The 21,151-nt window shown below is 41.4% G+C and overlaps 1 protein-coding gene across 3 annotated transcripts in view; it reads left to right on the top strand.

Moving 5' to 3' along the window:
* The window catches only part of VWA3B (von Willebrand factor A domain containing 3B), a 167,338-nt gene that overhangs the window by 53,464 nt on the left and 92,723 nt on the right, over nt 1–21,151 (top strand). For all 3 annotated transcript variants that reach the window (XM_080684536.1, XM_080684535.1, XM_080684537.1), the window contains 2 exons: nt 500–625; nt 20,489–20,685. In XM_080684536.1, coding sequence (XP_080540662.1) covers nt 500–625; nt 20,489–20,685 — 323 coding nt within the window. The remainder of the gene's footprint in view (nt 1–499; nt 626–20,488; nt 20,686–21,151) is intronic.

The raw sequence follows: 21,151 nt of genomic DNA, 5'->3' as shown, positions 1-21,151 counted from the left end.
CTTAAACTGGACCGGAGGGCCGGAACAAAAGCATGGATGGAGTGTTTGTGTGAACTAATATAAATTCAAAGTAAAGGAGCAGAGGGGAGAGCAAGAGAACTGGATAGAACAGCCGGATCCGGCCCGCAGGCCGTAGTTTGCCCAAGGCTGGGTTAGACAGTCATATACTTTACAAAGTGTTCCCTCAGTACCCACATGCCACCATACGTAATTATTACAATATTATTGACTGTATTTTGTATGCTGTACTTTACATCCCCATGACTATTTTCTAAGTACCAACCTGTACTTCTCAATCCCTTCACCTTTTTCACCCAGCCCCCAACCGCTCTCCCCTCTGACAACCATCAGTCTGTTCTTTGTATCTATGAGTCTGTTTATGTTCTGCTTGACACATGGAATTTGATGCTCAAAATGTTCCAGAAAACTGGCCAGGGTGTGCCAGGCCTGCTTGGACTGCCAGCCACGGCCACCCACTCACACTGTGTTTCCCTCCCAGGAGCCGGGGTCCGAGAGGACGTGTTTCTCATTTGGAGGGAGATGAAGGAAGCCTACAGCACGCTGGCCCAGATCCAGAGGCTGGTGGCCGAGCCCTCTAAGTTTGATGTAGCCGCAACGGAGAACGGTGGGTACTGCTCATGGTCCCTCCTGTGAAAGAGTCAGAGCTGCTGCTGTTTGGGGTGGAGCTGCTTCCAAGTTCTTTCCCAAGGAGCACTCCTAAGCCCAACCTGTGGGGAGCATCTGGAGCCATGGGGCATGTGTTCATGTGCGTGTGTACACATGTGTGCATGCATGTTTTATGTGTGGTGCACATGTGTGTACATGTGCGTGTGTGTTTTGTGCATATGAAGATTACTAAATAAAAACGAGAGCTGGACAGTAGTTAAAGCAATAAAAACAGATTCTATTGAGGAACTATTGCAATAGGGAACAAGGTGATACAAATTTATTCTTCTTTGATAATGCTGCAGTTCAAAACATTTCAGGAGCTCCCCAGAGGCCTGGGCCCCCTACCCTCTGTACTCAGTTATGAACATGGAAAATCGAGATTTATAGCCATGGAGCAGTGTTGGGGGTGGGTCAGTAGACAGAAAACTACTGAGAGGAAAGATCAGGAATCAGCGGGGATGGGGTGATTTCTGGCTAAACCGACCTGCCGGGGTTCCTGCTGTGGGCAGGCCACAGTGATCAGAGGTCACCTGGGGGTATCGAGGGGATTCTGGCTAAACTGACTTAGCAGGATTTTTGCTGAAATGGGGCAATGCAAAGACAAACAGGAAGTCCCAAGATCACAGGAGCAGAAGAGGATTCAGAGGGGCCTGGGTTTTGGAGTGAGAAAAAAGTCCTTTGTACAAAGGAGCAGAGATAAGCATGACAGCAGATTTCTTGCTGGGAGTGAAAGGACAGTGGGGCCACATCTTTCATTCAGTCCTCTAAATTTTCAATTTCAAATTCTATGTCCCATGAAAATGTACATCAAAAACAAAAAAAAAAAGCCGAAACCGGTTTGGCTCAGTGGATAGAGCGTCGGCCTGCGGACTGCAGGGTCCCAGGTTCGATTCCGGTCAAGGGCATGTACCTGGGTTGCGGGCACATCCCCAGTAGGGGGCGTGCAGGAGGCAGCTGATCGATGTCTCTCTCTCATCGATGTTTCTAACTTTCTATCCCTCTCTCTTCCTCTCTGTAAAAAATCAATAAAATATATTTAAAAAAAAAAAGAAAAAAAGAAAAGAAAAAATAAAGACTTTTTAAGACATACAAAAGCTGAAGGACTTATTATCCGCACATCTGCACTGCACTGCAGGAATGTTGGCAGCAATTTCAGGCAGGAGGAGAGAAAAATAAATGGAAATGTGGAGCTATGCCAAGTAATAAAGAAACACCAGCAAGAGCTATGTGGATAAATATGTGGTATTTTTCTATTTAGTTATCTTTAAGACAATTTCCTATAGAAACAAAAATAGTGTGTCTATAACAAATGTATAAGTAAAATGTATGACAATAATAGCATAAAAGCTAGGAGAAGAATAGCAGCATTATCCATAAGTTCCAAAGATAAACAACCCATATGTCCACTGACAGACAACTGGATAAACAAAATGTGTATATACTCACAACAGAATATTAGTCTGCTTTATAAAGGAAGGAAATTCTGACACATACTACAACATGGATAGACCTTGAAGATATTATGCTAAGTGAAATAAGCCAGACTCAAAAATGGCAAATATTATGTGGTTCCTCTTATATGAGGTAAATTTATAATCAAATTTTTAGAGACTGAAAGTAGAATAGTGGTTACCAGGGACTGGGGGCATGCGGAATGAGTTATTATTTAATGGCTGCAGATTTCCATTTGGGACACTGGAAGAGTTCTGGAGTTTGATAGTGGTGATAGTTGCACAACAATGTGAATGTACTTAATGCCACTGAATTGCACACCTAAAAATGGTTAAGTTTAGGTTGTATATATTTTACCACAATTAAAAACAACAACAAACCACTGAATTTCAAAATTTCAAAATTTCTCCCAGGAGGGGAGAAATGGAAATATGCTATTAGAAGGCTCATGTACCTTTCAGTAAGTGGTCTAATAGCAATTGAAATTAGACCATAAAACATTAAAGATATATACCATAAACTTAAAATAACCACTGACTGACGAAACAAGCCAACAAAGGAGGTAAAATGGAATTAAAAATACTCAATGCAAAAGCTATCAGAAAAAAAAAAAGAGAACAAGGACAGGTCAGACTAATAGAAAACAAGTAGCAAGATTATAGGCATAAACCTTACCATATATATGTCAAAAATGGTCATTTTGTACATTTTGAATGTGTATGGTTTATTGCATTTTGTATACCTTCACACAGCTGTTAATAACATGAAGGAGGAGGTCACTCCTGAGGTGCTGAGCTGTTCGGACACATTAGTGTTGGTACATCTGACCATTCTATGCATGTGTATCTGTGTGTATGCCAGTTGCCACTCTCAAATGAGAAGAGAACTTTTCTCAAAATGTTTAAGAATCTGTCCAAAGTTAGGGAAACTTTATTCTTCTTTGATAATGCTGCAGTTCAAAACATTTCAGGAGCTCCTACATTTGGGATAACCATCATAGCCATTTTATGACCCACTAGAGATCATTAGTCTAATCATGTTGTGTAGTCATGCCAAGTCTGGGTTCTGAGTACTTAGTTGTTCAAAATAATCAAACTCAGTGTCAGAAGACAAGGAAGGGGCTAGAGGCTCATTCAAGCTCCACGGGCAGTTCTACAGGAGTTTGGGGCACTTTTTTAACTAACAGAGAGAGGGACAATTCTCATTTTATTGGCATTGACTTAAATAATCAGCCAAATTTCTCTATAGTCATGGGTAATGGTGAAGTACACAGGTTTTGGAGTTAGGAAGATATTAATCCTGCTCTGCCCACTCTTGTGTGACCCCCTCCCCCCATAAAAGACATTTATTATCTGTGCCTCAATTTCCTTATTTGCAAAATTGGGATGATAATGATAATGCCTACCCCACAAGGCTGAGAATCAAATGAGAAAATACAGGTAAAACACTGAAAACTGTGCTGGCCTATAGTTAGAATATAATGATAGCTTAATAAAAGATTAATCAGTTTATTTATTTTTTTATTTATTGAGTGGTTCCTATATGTAGCTCTGTGTTAGACGATGAGTAGAATGGGGAGTAAATTAGACATGGAATGGGCCCTTATAAAACAGGACCTTGTACCACTTCTTGCTGAGTGAGGGTAGAAAATCAGATTCACAGAGAAACCAAGATGGTGGCATAGGTAAACACCTAAACTGCTGCCTCGCACAACAATATCAAAACTACAACTAAAAGACAAAATGGACACTATCCAGAACCACAGGAAAGCTGACTGAGTGGAAATTCTACAACTAGAAGGAAAGAGGAAAGCACATTGAGACTCAGAGGAGCTGCAAAAGGCTGAGGTACAGAAACGCGTGTGCGCGGAGAGGACGAGTGGCTGAGTGCACGGGAAGCTGAGTGTGCAGCTGGTTTTCTAAAGTGGGAGGGAGACGGAAGCTCCTGACTGCGCTGAACTCCAGTTCTGGGCGAGTTTCTGGGAACCCAGACTCATTCGGGGAGAAACTGGACTGTCTGGCAGCGGGTGGAACTCAAGGGCGGCTTTCTCTCAGAGGTGCTTGCAGCGATTACCGAGGGACACTGAGACCCAGGGGCTTCATAGGGCAGGGCTGACGGGAAACCAATGCTGTCTGCTCCACCCTGAGACTCCGCCCCATCCAAGCTGAGCACAGAGGCTTTTGAAATTTTGCAAGTCTTGTCTCATAAGGGTGTCTCCAGCACAGAAGTTCTCCCAGCATAGACACAGCTGATCCTCACAGCCAATTGGTCTGGAGGTCAATTCCTCCCAGTGATACCAACAACAATCAAGACTTAACTACAACAAGGCTGTGCACACAGTCCACAAAGGGGTGCCACCAAGAGTGTCCACCTCAGGTAACTGGGGAGGCTGAGCCACTGGGCCCTATAGGACACCTACCACACAAAGCTACTCTACCAACTCAGGGAAGCAGTGAAAATGTGGAGACAAAGAAACAGATCACAAATGAAAGAAATGGAGGAAAGCAAACAACTGGATATAGAGCTCAAAACCACAGTTATAAAGTTTTTCAAGAATTTCCTTGAAAAGGCCGATAAATTTAGTGAGACCCTCAAGGATATGAAAAAGGACCAACTAGAAATTAAGCATACACTGACTGAAATAAAAAATATTATACAGAGACCTAACAGCAGACTAGAGGACCACAAGAATCAAGTCAAAGAATTGAAATACAAAGAAGCAAAAAACACTCAACTGGAAAAGCAAAAAGAAAAAAGAATCCAAAAATATGAAGATAGTGTAAGGAGCCTCTTGGACAACTTCAAGCGTACCAACATCCGAATTATGGGGGTGCCAGAAGAAGAGAGAGAGCAAGATACAGAAAACCTATTTGAAGAAATAATGACCGAAAACTTCCCCCACCTGGTGAAAGAAATAGACTTACAAGTCCAGGAAATGCAGAGAACCCCAAACAAGAGGAATCCAAAGAGTACCACACCAAGACACATCATAATTAAAATGCCAAGAGCAAAAGACAAAGAGAGAATATGAAAAGCAGCAAGAGAAAAACAGTTAGTTACCTACAAGGAAGCACCCATACGACTGTCAGCTGATTTCTCAACAGAAACTATGCAGGCCAGATGGGAGTGGCAAGAAATATTCAAAGTGATGATTAGCAAGAACCTACAACCAAGATTACTCTGCCCAGCAAAGCTATCATTCAGAATTGAAGGGCAGATAAAGAGCTTCACAGATAAGAAAAAGCTAAAGGAGTTCATCACCACCAAACCAGTATTATATGAAATGCTGAAAGGTATTCTTTAAGAAGAGGAAGAAGAAGAAAAAAGTAAAGATAAAAATTATGAACAACAAATACATGTCTATCAACAAGTGAATCTAAAAATCAAGTGAATAAAAAATCTGATGAACAGAATAAACTGGTGAATATAATAGAATCAGGGGCATAGGAAGGGAGTGGACTGACAATATTGGGGGTAAGGGGTGTGGGGGGTGCGGGAAGAGAGTGGACAAAAATCATACACCTATGGATGAGGACAGTGCGGGGGAGGTAAGGGCAGAGGGTGGGGTGGGAACCGGATGGAGGGGAGCTATGGGGGGGTGGGAGAGGAACAACTGTAATAATCTGAACAATAAAGATTTATTAAATTTTTTAAAAAAGAAAATCAGATTCACATGGAAATATAATTAATAGCTGGGGCAGAATGACCAAGGAAAAGTGTGAGCTTCTGAGCTATTCTCAGATCAAGGAAAGCTTTACTGAGGCAATGACATTGGAGCTGGTGTCTGAGGATTGAGGAGGCAAGTTAATGAGGTGAAGGGGTGGGAGTAATGGGAGAGTATATGTGAGGCAGAAGAACAGCACAGCAGAGGTCCCGGGGCAGGAAGGAGCATGACACTTTAGAAGTATTTTGAAAAGATTACTGTGGCTGAAGCTCAGAGTTCAAGTTAGCAATTGGTCTGTGATGAATCTGGAGAGGTAGGCAAGAACCAGATCATTCTGGCTATAGAGGCCATGGTATGAGAGTCAGTCCTTAATCTCAGTCCAACGGGAAGCCTTTGGAAGATTTTAAACAAGGGGATAATAATACTGATTTACACTTAGAAAAAAAATTACTTTGGCTACTTAATAGGAAGGGCCAAGCAAGGGTGAGGAAAGAGCCAAGCAAGGGTGAGGAAAGAGAATTAAGATATTACTATAGATAAGAGATGATGACATCTGGGGCTAGGGTTATCATATGAAGGTGCAAAGCTTTTATATACTATTAAAATTAATTTAACACTAATCCAGACTAGATTGTGATAAATTAAGATGTTAATGTAATCCTGAGGGCAGCCACTAAGAAAACAACTAAAAAATATGTAGTTAAAGAAATGCCAAGGGAATTAAAATGGTATGCTAGAGGATCTTTTTAATGTAGAAGAAGGTAGTAATAAAATAAAAAATATTTAAGACATATAGAACACCTATAGCAAAATGGCAGATGTAAATCCTATTTATATTATATTATATAAAATGGATCAAACACTTCAATTAAACAGCAGAGATAAACAGGATGTATTAAAAAAACATGATCCAACAGTATACTATCAACAATAGACACATTTTAGATTGAAAGCCACAAATAGGATGAAAGGAAAGGGTGGAAAATATATCATACAAACAGTGACAATCAAAGGGCTGGGGTAGCTATATTAATTTTGAACAAAATAGAGTTTAAGACAAAAATTTTTATAAAGAGGGATATTTTTGATAATAAAAGGGTCAGCTTTCCAAGAAGGTATAACAATTATAAACATAAATGCACCTAACAACATATCCCTCAAATATATGAAGCAAAAACTGATGAATTGAAAGGAGAAATAGTTCAGTAATAATAGTTGAAGGCCTTAATATTCCATTTTCAAAAATGAGTGGAATAAATAGGCAGAAAAATCAATAAGGAAATGGAAAACTTTAACAACACAATAAACTACACCTACTAGATATCATAGAATACACATTTAACAGCAGTAGAATACACGTTCTTCTCAAATGCACACAGATTAGTCTTCAAAAGAGAAGACTAATGTTAGGCCATACAATAAATTTAAAATGATTGAAATAATACAAAACATGTTCTCTGACCACAATGGATGAAATGAAAATAAAAAACAGATGGAAATTTTGGAAACTGATAAATATTTGTATATTAACAACATACTCTTGAATAACAAATGGGTGAAAGAGATCAAAGGGAGATTAGAAAATACTTTAAAGTGAATGAAAATGAAAAACTTTATCAAAATTTGTGGATGCAGCTAAAGTAGTACTTACAAGGTAACTTATAGCTTTAAACACATATATTAAAAAATGATTAAAAGGATAGAGTAGAGGAGGCAAGATGGCGACCGGCAAGAAGGTAGGGAGGGGGAGTGTGTGAGAGAGTGAGGGAGCGATAGAGGTGTGTGTGGACGTGTGTGGGTGTGTGTGTGAGTGAAATAGGGACAGTTAGACCCTGCAGTTCTTCCAGGGGGCTTCCAATCCGGGCAGTCTTAGACGGCAAAACCCCGCGGCTGCCGCAAACACTCTGGGGAGGACACCAGCGGCACAGAGACCACGCCATCCTGAAGAACACAACTGCTTGAGACTGGGATCCTAGCCTCGCCACCACCCAGTCTGGTCTCAGAAGCAAACCAGGACCCTACAGCCGCTCTGGTAGAAGACCTGCCACCACAGCTGCAGACCTAGGGACACCAGCAGATTTCTGTAAGTCACAAAGCCAATCCCCCTCCCCCGCTGCCCCCACAGCAGCGACATAGAAATTACCAGACCCCAGCCACACAATAAGGCTTTCTGCACACACAAAGCAGTGGCGACTCTGCCTGACTTTGAGCCTTGGTGTCAGACACAGGAAGTTTGTTTCCCTCAACTAGTCTTCGCACCCAGGCAGGGAGACTGAGCGGAATTCAAGCCTAGCCACTCACCCCTAGGGAGGTGGTCTTCTGCAACCAGATCCCGTGCTCACACAGGGCAGGGAGACAGCGCTGAACTTGAGCCTGGACTTGTGAACTTGGGGAATTTGTTTCCCGTGACTCGTCTCCATGCCCAGGCAGGAAGGCAGTCCTGAATTTGAGCATAGGTGCACGACCTTGGGGAGATTGTTTTCTGTGACCAGATCCTACGCCCATGCAGGGAAACAGCACTGAATTTGAGCCTGGGGGTGCAAACCCGGGGAGTTTGTTTCCCATGACCAGACCCTGTACCTTAGCAGAGAGGCTGCGGTGAATTTGAACCTGGATGTGCGGTCTCGGGGAGTTTATTCCCCATGACCAGACCCTGTGCCCACACAGGAAGGCAGTGCTGAATTTGAGCCTGGGTACATGGATACAGGGAGTTTGTTTTCTACAGTGCACACCCCCATGACCAGACCGCACACCCACACTAAGGGGCAGAGCCACCTGACTTTGATTCAGGGCAAGTGCACACAGAAGGCTGTTTACCGCAGGGCAGAAGTGGACCTCCTGCCAACATAGTGCGACTGAGCAACCCGGTCTTCTGGGCAGATCGGAGACCCTGAATCTCCAAACAAGAGGCAGCATTGACCACCAGTGACTAGACTCCGTTCCTCGTTACGTACGCCTGAGATCCCTGATTCCCAGTACATTCACACTAAGAGCCAGTGACTCCAATTCTTGACGCATGTGCACACAGGGACCTGATTCTCAGTGTGAGGTAGCACCAAGAAACAGAGATGCTGATACTCAATTCTCAGCATGGACACACGGAGCCTCTGACTCCTGACATGCAATAGGGGACTTTGATTTTTGGCACACACCAGTGCGTTCTCTGTTTCAATGTGGCACAGGCAGGGTCCCTGATTCTAGGTGCACACACGAGGCCACACTAAGCTCCTGTGACTCTGACCCAGGGCGAGTGTGGTTCCCACCAACACCGCACGTCTTGTTATCAGAGCTTTTCAGTGACACTTGGGGGGTGCAAAACTCCCACTGCACATGGTCCAGCTCCTGCAACTCGACATCTGAACCTTCTGGTGATAGTCAGAATGGGAAGACAACGAAGCAATCCCCAGAGGAAAGAAAAGGAGGAATTGCCATGTAAGGAAATAGGTGAAACGGAAGCATGCAACATGACAGAAAAGAATTTAGAGTAATGGTCACACAGTTCATACACGGGATGGATGAGAAAATCAACAACCTATGCAAAAATCAGGAAGAAATGAAAAATGATATAGCTACAATAAAAAACACCATGGAAGGCTTCAACAGTAGACTAGAAGAAGCAGAGGACCGAATCAGCGAGTTAGAAGATCAGGTACAGAAACAAGCCCAATCTGAACAGCAACTAGAGAAAAAAATTAAAAAGCAGGAGGAGAGCCTAAGGGAGCTTTGGGACAATGCAAAACGAAATAACATACGTATAATAGGGCTGCCAGAAGGACAAGAAGAACAGCAAGGATTAGAAAATTTATTTGAAGAAATAATGACAGAAAACTTCCCTGATATGGGGAAGAAAAAAGTTACTCAAGTACAAAGAGTCCCAAGCATGATGAATCCCAAAAGACCCACACCAAGACACACCATAATTACAATGGCAAATGTTATCAACAAAGAGAGAATGTTAAAGTCTGTAAGAGAGAGACAGAGAGTTACCTACAAAGGGTCCCCCATCAGATTATCAAATGAATTCTCAACAGAAACACATCAAGCTAGAAGGGAATGGAAGGAGATATACAAAGTGATACAAAGTAAGGGACTCAATCCAAGAATACTCTATCCAGCAAGACTATCAATCAAAATTGAAGGGGAAATCAGGAGCTTCACAGACAAAAAAAAAGGCTAAGGGAGTTTATCACTACCAAACCAGCAATGCAAGAAATGCTAAAGGGAATGCTGTAAAAAGAAGAAATAAAAAGGTAAGAAGGAACACAGCCTCAAAAAATAAAAATGGCTACAAACAAGTACCTTTCAATAATAACTTTAAACGTAAATGGACTAAATGCTCCAATCAAAAGACATCGAGTGGCTGAATGGATAAAAAAACATGACCCATATATATGCTGTCTACAAGAGACCCACCTCAGAACAAGTGACTCACACAGACTGAAAGTGAAGGGATGGAAAAATATCTTTCAGGCAAATGGAAATGAAAAAAAAGCTGGGGTAGCAATACTTATATCTGACAAAATAGACCTCAAAGTGAAGGCCATAACAAGAGATAAGGAAGGCCACTTCATAATACTAAAGGGATCGATACAACAAGAGGATATAATCCTGGTAAACATATATGCACCCAAATGCAGGAGCACCCAAATACATTAAAAAAATCTCCTGGAAGATATCAAGAGAGAGAGAGAGACAACAATACAATCATAGTAGGGAACTTTAATACACCACTGACATCACTGGATAAATCCTCTAGACAAAAAATCAGCAAAGAAACAACAATCTTAAATGACTCACTAGATCAGATGGACTTAATTGACATCTTCAGAACATTTCACGCCAAAGCTGCGGAATATACGTTCTTCTCAAGTGCACATGGGACATTTTCAAAGATAGACCACATACTGGGTCACAAGCAAAGTCTCCCCAAATTCAAGAAGATTGAAATCATACCAAGCATCTTTTCAGACCACAATGGCATAATATTAGAAATAAACTACGATAAAAACAATCCAAAACACTCAAACACTTGGAAGCTGAATAGCATGTTATTAAATATTGATTGGGTTACCAATAAGATCAAAGAAGAAATTAAAAACATTCTGGAAACTAATGACAATAAAAACACAACAATCCAAAACCTATGGGACACAATGAAAGCAGTCCTGAGAGGGAAGTTTATAGCTCTACAGGCCTACCTCAAAAAACAAGAAAAAAATGGTAGTAAATCATCTAATACTACAACTCAAAGAATTAGAAAGAGAGCAGCAAGAAGAGCCCAGAGTGAGCAGAAGGAAGGAGATAATAAAGATTAGAGCAGAAATAAATGACATAGAGACAAAACACACACACACACACACACACACACACACACACACACACACAAAACAAAAAACAATACAAAAGATCAATGAAACCAAGAGCTGGTTCTTTGAAAGGATAAACAAGATTGATGAACCTCTAGCCAGGCTAACCAAGAAGCAAAGAGAGAGGACCCAAATAAACAAAATCAGAAATGATAGAGGTGAAATAGCAACAGACCCCAGAGAAATACAAAGGATTGTTTAAAAATACTATGAACAACTCTATTCCAACAAACTAGACAACCTGGAGGAAATGGACATATTCCTAGAAAAATACAACCTTCCAAAACTCAATCAGGAAGATTCTAAAAATATCAATAGGCCAGTAACCATGGAAGAAATTGAAGCAGTCATCAAAAAGCTTCTGGCAAACAAAAGCCCAGGCCCAGACAGCTTCACAGGAGAGTTATACCAAACATTCAAGGAAGAACTAAAACCTATCCTCTTCAGACTATTCCAAAAAATTCAAGAGGAAAGAACACTTCCAAGCTCCTTCTATGAAGCCAGCATCACTCTAATACCAAAACCAGATAAAGACAACACAATGAAAGAGAATTACAGGCCAATATCCCTCATGAACATAGATGCCAAAATCCTCAACAAAATCCTAGCAAATTGGATCCAGCAGTACATCAGAAAGATCATACACCATGACCAAGCAGGATTTATACCAGGAATGCAAGGATGGTACAATATCCACAAATCAATAAACATGATACATCACATAAACAAATGGAGGGGGAAAAATCACATAGTCATATCAATTGACGCGGAAAAAGCATTTGACAAAATCCAACACCCTTTCTTGATAAAAACTCAGCAAGGTGGGAATAGAAGGATCATACCTCAACATAATAAAAGCCATATATTATAAACCCACATCCAGCATCACACTCAATGGACAAAAACTAAAACCATTTCCCCTAAGAACAGGAACAAGACAGGGATGCCCTTTCTCACCACTCCTGTTCGACATAGTACTGGAAGTATTAGCCATTGCTATCAGACAAGAAGAAGGAATAAAAGGCATCCAAATTGGAAAAGAAGAAGTAAAACTATCCTTATTTGCAGATGTCATGATATTGTACATAGAAAACCCAAAAGATTCCATAAAAAAACTAATAGACTTAATAAATGAATTCGTGAAATGTAGCAGGATACAAAATTAACGCCAAGAAATCTATGGCATTTCTATACACCAATATTGAATGTACAGAAAGAGAGACTAAAAAAGCAATCCCATTTACCATCGTACCAAAAAAATTAAGATACCTAGGAATAAACTTAACTAAGGAGGTAAAAGACTTATACGCGAAAAACTACAGGACACTGAAAAAAGAGATAGAGGAAGATGTAAACAGATGGAAGAACATACCATGTTCATGGATTGGTAGAATCAACATCATCAAAATGTCCATTCTACCCAAAGCAATCTATAGATTCAATGCACTCCCCATTAAAATACCAACGGCATATTTCACAGACCTAGAACAAACTTTCCAAAAATTCATCTGGAATAAAAAAAGACCCCGAATAGCTACAGCAATCCTGAGAAAGAAGAACAAAGTAGGTGGCATCTCAATACCAGATAACAAGCTGTATTACAAAGCCACTGTTCTCAAAACAGCCTGGTACTGGCACAAGAACAAACATATAGATCAATGGAATAGAATAGAGAACCCAGAAATCGACCCAAATCACTATGCCCAATTAATATTTGACAAAGGAGGCATGAACATAAAATAGAGTCAAGACAGTCTCTTCAATAAATGGTGTTGGGAAAATTGGACAGATACATGCAAAAAAATGAAACTAGACCACCAACTTACTCCATACACAAAAATAAACTCAAAATGGATCAAGGACTTAAATATAAGACGGGAAACCATAAAAATACTAGAGGAATCCATAGGCAGAAAAATCTCAGACATATGCCAATGCAATTTCTTCACTGATACTGCTCCTAGGGCAATGAAAACTAAAGAGAAAATAAACAAATGGGACTCCATCAAAATAAAAAGCTTTTGCACAGCAAAGGAAACCATCAATAAAACAACAAGAAAGCCCACTGCATGGGAGAACATATTTGCCAATGATGTCCACGATAAAGGTTTAATCTCCAACATTTACAGGGAACTCATGCAGCTTAACAAAAAGAAGATAAACAACCCAATCAAAAAATGGGCAACTGATCTAAATAGACACTTTTCGAAAGAAGACAGAAGGAAGGCCAAGAGACATATGAAAACCTGCTCAAAGTCACTAATCATCAGAGAGATGCAAATCAAAACGACAATGTGGTACCATCTCACACCTGTCAGAATGGCTATCATCAACAAATCAATAAATGACAAATGTTGGTGAGGATGAGGAGAAAAAGGAACCCTCGTGCACTGCTGGTGGGAATGCAGATTGGTGCAGCCACTGTGGAGAACAGTATGGAGTTTCCTCAAAAAACTAAAAATGGAACTCCCATTTGACCCAGTAATACCACTTCTAGGAATATATCCCAAGATGCTAGAAATATCAATCAGAAAGGATGTATGCACCCCTATATTCATAGCAGCACAATTTACCATAGCTAAGATTTGGAAACAGCCTAAGTGCCCATCAGCAGATGAGTGGATTAAAAACTGTGGTACATCTACACAATGGAATACTACACTGCGCTAAAAAAGAAGGAATTCCTACCATTTGCAACAACATGGATGGAACTGGAGAGTATTATGCTAAGTGAAATAAGCCAGTCAGAGAAAGATAAGTATCACATGATCTCACTCATTTGTGGAATATAATGAACAACATAAACTGATGAACAAAAACAGTTCCAGAGACAGAGAAACATTGATCAGACCATCAAACCTTGGAGGGAAGGTAGGGGAAGGGGTGGGAAGGGGGAGAGATCAACCAAAGGACTTGTATGCATGCATATGGGCCTAACCAATGGACACAGACAACAGGGGGTGAGGGCATGAGTGGGAGGGATGGGCGGGTAATGGGGGAAGAAGGACACATATGTAACACCTTAATCAATAAAGAATTTTTAAAAAAAGATCAAAAGAGGAGAAAATAAATAAAAATTAAAAAAAAGATAAATGATCTCTAATAAACTAACCTTCTAACTTAAGAAATTAGAATAAGAAGGGCAAACTAAACTGAAAACATGTGGAAGAAAGTAGGTAATATTAGAGAAAAAGGAATGAAATAGAGAATAGAAAAACAACAGAGAAAAATCAAAGAAACCAAACATTGGTTCTTTTAAAAGATCATCAAAATTGAAAAGTGCTTACATAAACTAACCAAGGATAGAAGAGTGAGAGAAGATTGATATTACTTAAATGAAAAGGAGAGCATCGCTACTGGACTTGCAGAAATAAAAATGATTATAAGGGAATACTATGAACAACTGTATGCCTACAATTTAGATAAACTAGATAAAATGGACATATTCATAGAAATATATAAATAACCAAAAACTGACTTAAGAAGAAATTGAAAATCTGAATAGACCTATCATAAACAGAATTAGTAAGCAACTCCCTTCTCTCTCCAAACAAAGAGAAACCCAGGACTGAATTGCTTCACTGGTGAATTCTATCAAGTGTTTAAAGAAGAGTTAACACCATTTCTTCACAAACTCTTCTAAAATACAGAGAAAGAAACACTTCCCAACTCATTCTAAGAGGCTAGTATTGCACTGACACCAAAACCAGACAAAGATGTAACAAGTAAAATCCAAGAAACAACAACGACAACAAAAACCCAGAAATATCTCATGTAAAATCCTCAACAAAATATTAACAAACTGAATCCAGCAACATAGAAAAGGAATTATAAAACTTGATCAAGTAGAATTTATCTTAGAATGCAAGGTTGGTTCAACACACAAAAATCAATGTAGCCCAGGCCAGTTTGGCTCAGTGGATAGAGCGTCGGCCTGCGGACTGAAGGGTCCCAGGTTCGATTCCGGTCAAGGGCATGTACCTGGGTTGCAGGCACATCCCCAGTAGGGGGCGTGCGGGAGGCAGCTGATCGATGTCTCTCTCTCATCGATGTTTCTGACTCTCTGTCCCTCTCCCTTCCTCTCTGTAAAAAATCAATAAAATATATATAAAAAAAATCAATGTAATATACCATATGAATAGACTAAAGGACAAAAGTCACATGATTATCTCAGTAGATGTGGAAGAAGCATTTGATGAAATCCCATTCCCTATTATGATGAAAACACTCAACAAAATAGGAATTGAAGGGAATTTCTTCAAGTGGGTAAAGAGCATCTATGAAAAACTCATGGCTAACTTCATGCTTGTGGTGAAAGACTGAAAACTTCTTGCTAAAATCAGGTCTAAGACAAGGATATCTCTTCTTATCACTGCTTTTCAACATTGTACTGAAGATTTAGCCAACACAAATGGTCAAGAAAAAGAAATAAAGGTATCCAGATTGGGAAGGAAGAAGTAAAATTATCTTTAATAATAAGTATTTAATTTGGTACTGATACATGCTACAATGTGGGTTAACTTTGAAAACATTATCCTAAATGAAAGAAGCCAGACACAAAAGGCCACAATTTGTATGATTTCATTTACGCGAATGTGAATGAAATAGGCAAATCCATACAGTGAATTAGTAGGGGTTTGGGGAGAAGAGAAGGGAAATGGAGAGTGACTTTTAATGAGTATAAGGTTTCTTTTTGTGGTGATGAAAATGTGCTGAAATTAAATGGTGATTGTTGCACAACTTTATAAACAAACTAAAACCCACTGAATTATATACTTGAAAAGGATGAATTCTGTAGTATATAAGTTATATCTCAACAAACTCTTAAAAATGATATCTATAATAATAAAAGCATAATATGCTAATTAGACCTGACAACCTTCCGGACGAAGCCAGGACTGCGAGGGAAGCCCGGGTCCTGGGTGCCAGAGGGAAGCCAGTGCCAGCAGCCTACTCTTGCAAGAATTTTGTGCATTGGGCCTCTAGTATGAAATAAATATGTTGACTAAAAGTGAAAAAAAAAAATGCCTTGGCAATGGTGATGCAAGATCAACAATTTTAATTTCCCAAGGCTAGCAGATTCAGATTTCTGTCCGGTTTAATTCCAGTAGCCCCAGTCGGTTTCAGAGTTCAGTTCTCACTACTACATGAATTTCAGGTTCTGAATCTCAAATTCCCAAACTCCATTAATACTTTTCCCAATTCTCAATCTTGATTTTTCTTCTTTATACCAAACATCTTGAATTGGCTTGTGTGTATCTTGCAGGTCATACTATTTTGTAAAGATAGAATTTGTTGTCCACAATACTGATCCTCAACTATTTTCAGTTTGTTTTAAATGCCATTTTAGAAATAGGCAAATTAAAATGCGTCTTTCAAAACTCTTCACTTGGAATTGTGCTCCACAGTGATTTCCTCTCAGCCTTGCGGGGTTCAAACATTCTTCCTGGCTACTGGGAATGTCTTTCTTTCTTTCTGCTGGACATTGCCTCTAGGTTCTCTGAACCTTTAAAACCATTTGTTAAAATTGATATGATGCGTTTTTATGTAATTCTTTTATGGTAAGCAGGTTTTATCATTAGTAAAGGGCTCTTGTTGTTTTAAAAGAAGTCAACTTTAAAATAAAACAGAGCAGAAGGATATGATATGGAAATAACTGAATGAAAAGTTTATTTCCTGCTGCACCTATTGATTAGAAAGAAGGAAGGTGAATAATGAAGCAGGAATAACAGAGACAAAGGCTTAGGGTAGAATTAACAAGTATATTCTAAGTGGAGGAAAAATAGCCACCGGAAGGGTTTTCCAAGGAAGCTGACCCTACTGAGCCAACAGTTCTGTTCTCTTTGTGCTGTGTCCCTGTGATGCAGGTGAGCACGCGGGGAACCTGGGGTCAGAGGCCCCGAAGCCTCTGGCTGGAGCTGCCTGGGTGAGCCCAGCGCAGCGTCTGATGCCAGGATGGTTTAAAGTGCAAAAGCCAAAAGCAGGGTTCTTTGCGATGTCCCAGCTCCAGAAGATTTCAGTTATTTAAAAAGTCTCTATGAAAATCTGAGGACATGGCTCATATGTAAGACGGGTAGACAGATCCTTTAGGTGTTATTGAGAAACAACTGGCTCTGAAGTGTTTTATGTCCTCAAATCTTATTCTAATTACATAACCCCTTAAATAGAGGAATGGGTAAGAATGGGTAATATTTTTGTGTCCCTAATAGTGAGTGCTACCTTTAAGTTAAAAGTATAATCTGCCTTGGATCTGTGTCTGCTGAAGCATGGTGGATGGGATCTCCAGATCACAGTTTAGAAAGCTTTTTCCACCTTAGGCCAGGCGCGAAGCTAGGCTGCACAGTGCAGTCACTGGGGAGCTTGAAAAATCCCAGTGTTAGACCAGGGGTGGGCAAACTTTTTGACTTGAGGGCCACAATGGGTTCTTAAACTGGACCGGAGGGCCGGAACAAAAGCATGGATGGAGTGTTTGTGTGAACTAATATAAATTCAAAGTAAACATCATTACATAAAAGGGTACGGTCTTTTTTTTATTATTATTTCAATAGTTTTATTCATTTCAAACATTTTAACAAGAAGAATGTAAACACTAATTATTATAATTTGAAACTTCAAAAAATGGAGGAATCATAGCACAATAACATACCTTATATTGAAGATGGCAAAGGCAAAATAAAATTGCCTAACAAAGGAAAGGTACAAAAGCCTTTCAAATTAAGCTTAAATATAATAAAATAATTTAAAACTAAAACAAATAGAAAAGAACAAAATGTATAAACAGTAAATTAAACATTTTCTTTAGTGCAACTTCCAAATTATGCCCGGGACGTAGATGTAGATGGCAATGTAGACTGGGTTGAAAGGTTTTTGGTCTTTAAAACATCAACTTGAGTGGGAACAGTGTTGTTGGTCTCCTTTTTAGCTAATGCTCTGATACTGTGCTCTCCAGGGGCGTGTCTCACTACATCACCATGATAACGTGTCTCCGCATTCCCAGGGTGATGTCGGGGGACGCGTCCGCGGGCATTACAAGGAGCCTCTGGAAAATTGAGAGGTTGTTCCTTCTACTGAATGGGCGGCTATAAATCCGCCCACTCAGAAGAAGGAGCTGCGGCCCTGTTTCCTGACGTTGCCATGTTAACACTGCTGCTGGTGAAGGAGCGGAGGGGAGAGCAAGAGAACCCTCCGCTCTTTCGCTCCGAGGGCCGGATAGAACAGCCCAACGGGCCGGATCTGGCCCGCGGGCCGTAGTTTGCCCACGGCTGGTTTAGACCAATTAGAACAGCATCTGATGCTTCTGCCTGGGTGGATCCCGGGATTATTTTTAGAACTCCTCAGAGGATTCCAGTGTTCAGGGCTAGAATCACTGATCTAAGTGGAAATGGACTCTGTAGGCCTGGAAACCCACCTCTGCCCACCCCCTCTTGGTCCTCCCAGGGCTCTGCTGGTCCCAGTGGAGCTAAAATCTCAGTCCTTTCTGCCTGCCTTCTGGTGGCATGCAGGTACATGTTTACCATCCGCACTTCAGAATAAAAAAAGCCCCGATTTGTACCTACTGCTGATCTCCAGGTTTTGTAAATTCTCCCCGCATGGTCAGTTTCACCCCAGCAATGTGCTCCCACTGAGCCCAGCTGGAAGGAGAGGCGTAGGGTCAGCTCTCACAGGCCAGCGCCAGCCAGCTCCAGATCCCATGCCTCCTCAGCTTCAGACTTGTTCCTCTCTCCTCTGTGCCTGCTCCAAGGTACCCCAGTCTCCCTTAGGTGGCAGTAGGGAGTTTTGTGCCACCAGATAAATACTTTTCTGCTTGTATGACAGCTGGCTGTCATGGTTTTTCTGCTCAGGTAGTGTTATCAGTGGAAGTGGGGTGTCCCTTTTCCCACTGAGTCTTTATGATATCTTGAGAAAAAGAATTTTCTGAGACTCGCAGGGAGCATGAGTGATTTTTATTTCTGTGGAATAACATTCCTGGGTTTCTAAAGTCCCCTTGCCCTTAATCCAGTCCTGGAAGAAGTGCAGCTGGGGACCCAGAAGAGCTAGAAGCAAAGCCAGTGTCCCAAGCTTCCTTTCCAGGTGGAGCTGTGTCCGGCACAGCATCAGGCTGGTTGCAGTCCATCAGTCCATGGTGTGGGGTCCGCATGGCTGCGGGCCATGTGGGCGAATGCAGGAGCGCAGGTGCATGAGAGCGACCAAGAGAGCCAGGGGCCAAGAAGCCACCAAGAGCGCAAGAGAGCAAACTCCTTTGTTTAGGGGATTAAATATCTCCAATCTTCATGTGCTTGCAGTGGCCACGCCTACTCTGGCCAATGACCCATTCCCAGGTGTGACTGACAATCAAGTACCTTCCCTATTTCACCCAGACTTACTGGGCATTCATCTGTTCTGTCCAGTGGGTAATGGACTGGTGGCTCCCTGGGGAGTATTAGATTGTAGCTTCCTGGCAGAGCTGCACAAATGGCATGCCTATATTTACCTTTCCCTTTGTCCTTTCCTATTATTAATAACTAGGTTAATTATAATGGTATCAGCAGCATAATACCTCCCCCCCCCCCCCTTAAAGAGTATAGGAAACCTTTGGAAAACACCAAGGTCATGTGCCTAAGGCTGGGGATATTTAGGCAATTGACCTTCTGGATTATGCTTTATCCTGTGAATCTGACTAAAGTTAGTTGTCATAGATCAGCTCCAGGTGCTGACACATAAGTTGCTGAGCCTGCAGAATTGAGGGCCAGACTTTGAATCAGCATAAACCCACCAAGTCAACGGGAGCTCCTGGAAGGCAGCCCACCCGTCTTCTGGGGTTGACTGACTTCTGCCTCAATGCAGGTTACATGCTCCTCCTTTCCCCCCTCATTACAAAGCACTTCCACACGCCTTGTCTCCTTGAGTCACTTCAGCACACCTAGGAAGGTGAGGTGGATGCTGTCTTCCACTTGCAGGGGAAGGGTTCTGCTGAAGCTCAGAGAGATTAAGTGGGGCAATTTGCCCAAGTGTGGGTACTTGCCCAAGCTAGAAAGCGATGGAGGCAGGACTTGAACCCAGAGCTTCTGACCCCAATTTTAATGCTCCCCCAAACACACTGCCTTGGTCTGTTGACCATCTCCACCTATGCATGGGGCCAATCAACTTAGGTAGAGAGGAAGTAAGATGAAGAGTAGCAGGTCCCTGCCTTCTAGTCTTGTGAATGGATTCTTTGCCATCCCTGCTTTGAAAGCATGCTTCCTGAAGTGAGTGGGGTCTCACAAAGAACATGTTTGAGTGTGGTGAATGTTACGGTGGGGGTGAAATATAAATGGCTTGTGTAATCTGAATGGCTAATGAACTGTGATTCCAAAAATAGAGTCAGGAACAACCTCTGTTGGAAGTGAACCTAATCCAGAAGACATGTGGGACTCTAAGAAGTGGCTGCAGAAATATGGCTTAAACGCCCAAAAGCTGTCATTTTATGATGTCCTTGCTGACTGTTCCTTTCGCCATGCTGATGGAGTCGTTGATATAAAAGCCAAACCCGAGAACGAGTCCATACAGACCAGTGCGGTAAGTGCGCTCCCGCGGGGCCGTGCCTTCTCTTGGTGCCCTGAGTAGGTAGGCGAGGCATCCCTCAGGCCAGAGCCCAGGGCAGCACCAGGTTAAAGGCGGCGTGGAGGGAAGCTGCCTGGGGTGTCCACGCAGAAGGACTGTACACTGCTTCTCACCATACACTCCACCTGTGGGGGTGGAGACCAGCTCTGGGAATGTTTTCTAGAGATAAATGAACTATACAGTAATTATACATAAGCCAGGAGCTGGGCTTGTTGTAATTCAGGCATTATATGTCTCAGAAATATGCAGTGTTATTTCTAAGGAGACGCCCTTTGCTCCTCCATATTGAGTGGAAGAAGGAAACTACTTGTGAATATGCCCAAAGCAGGCATCCCTCGGTCCATCTTAAAGATGCACCAGTCCTAGTGACTGTCAGCCAGCACTTAGTGCATCCCTAGTGAACACAAATCAGTTCTGTAAG

Source organism: Plecotus auritus (assembly GCF_963455305.1).
Source record: "Plecotus auritus genome assembly, chromosome: 8".
In the NCBI taxonomy this organism is placed as follows: domain Eukaryota; kingdom Metazoa; phylum Chordata; class Mammalia; order Chiroptera; family Vespertilionidae; genus Plecotus; species Plecotus auritus.
The sequence above is the reverse complement of the archived record's forward strand: the minus strand, read 5'-3'. Positions and strand labels throughout refer to the sequence as shown.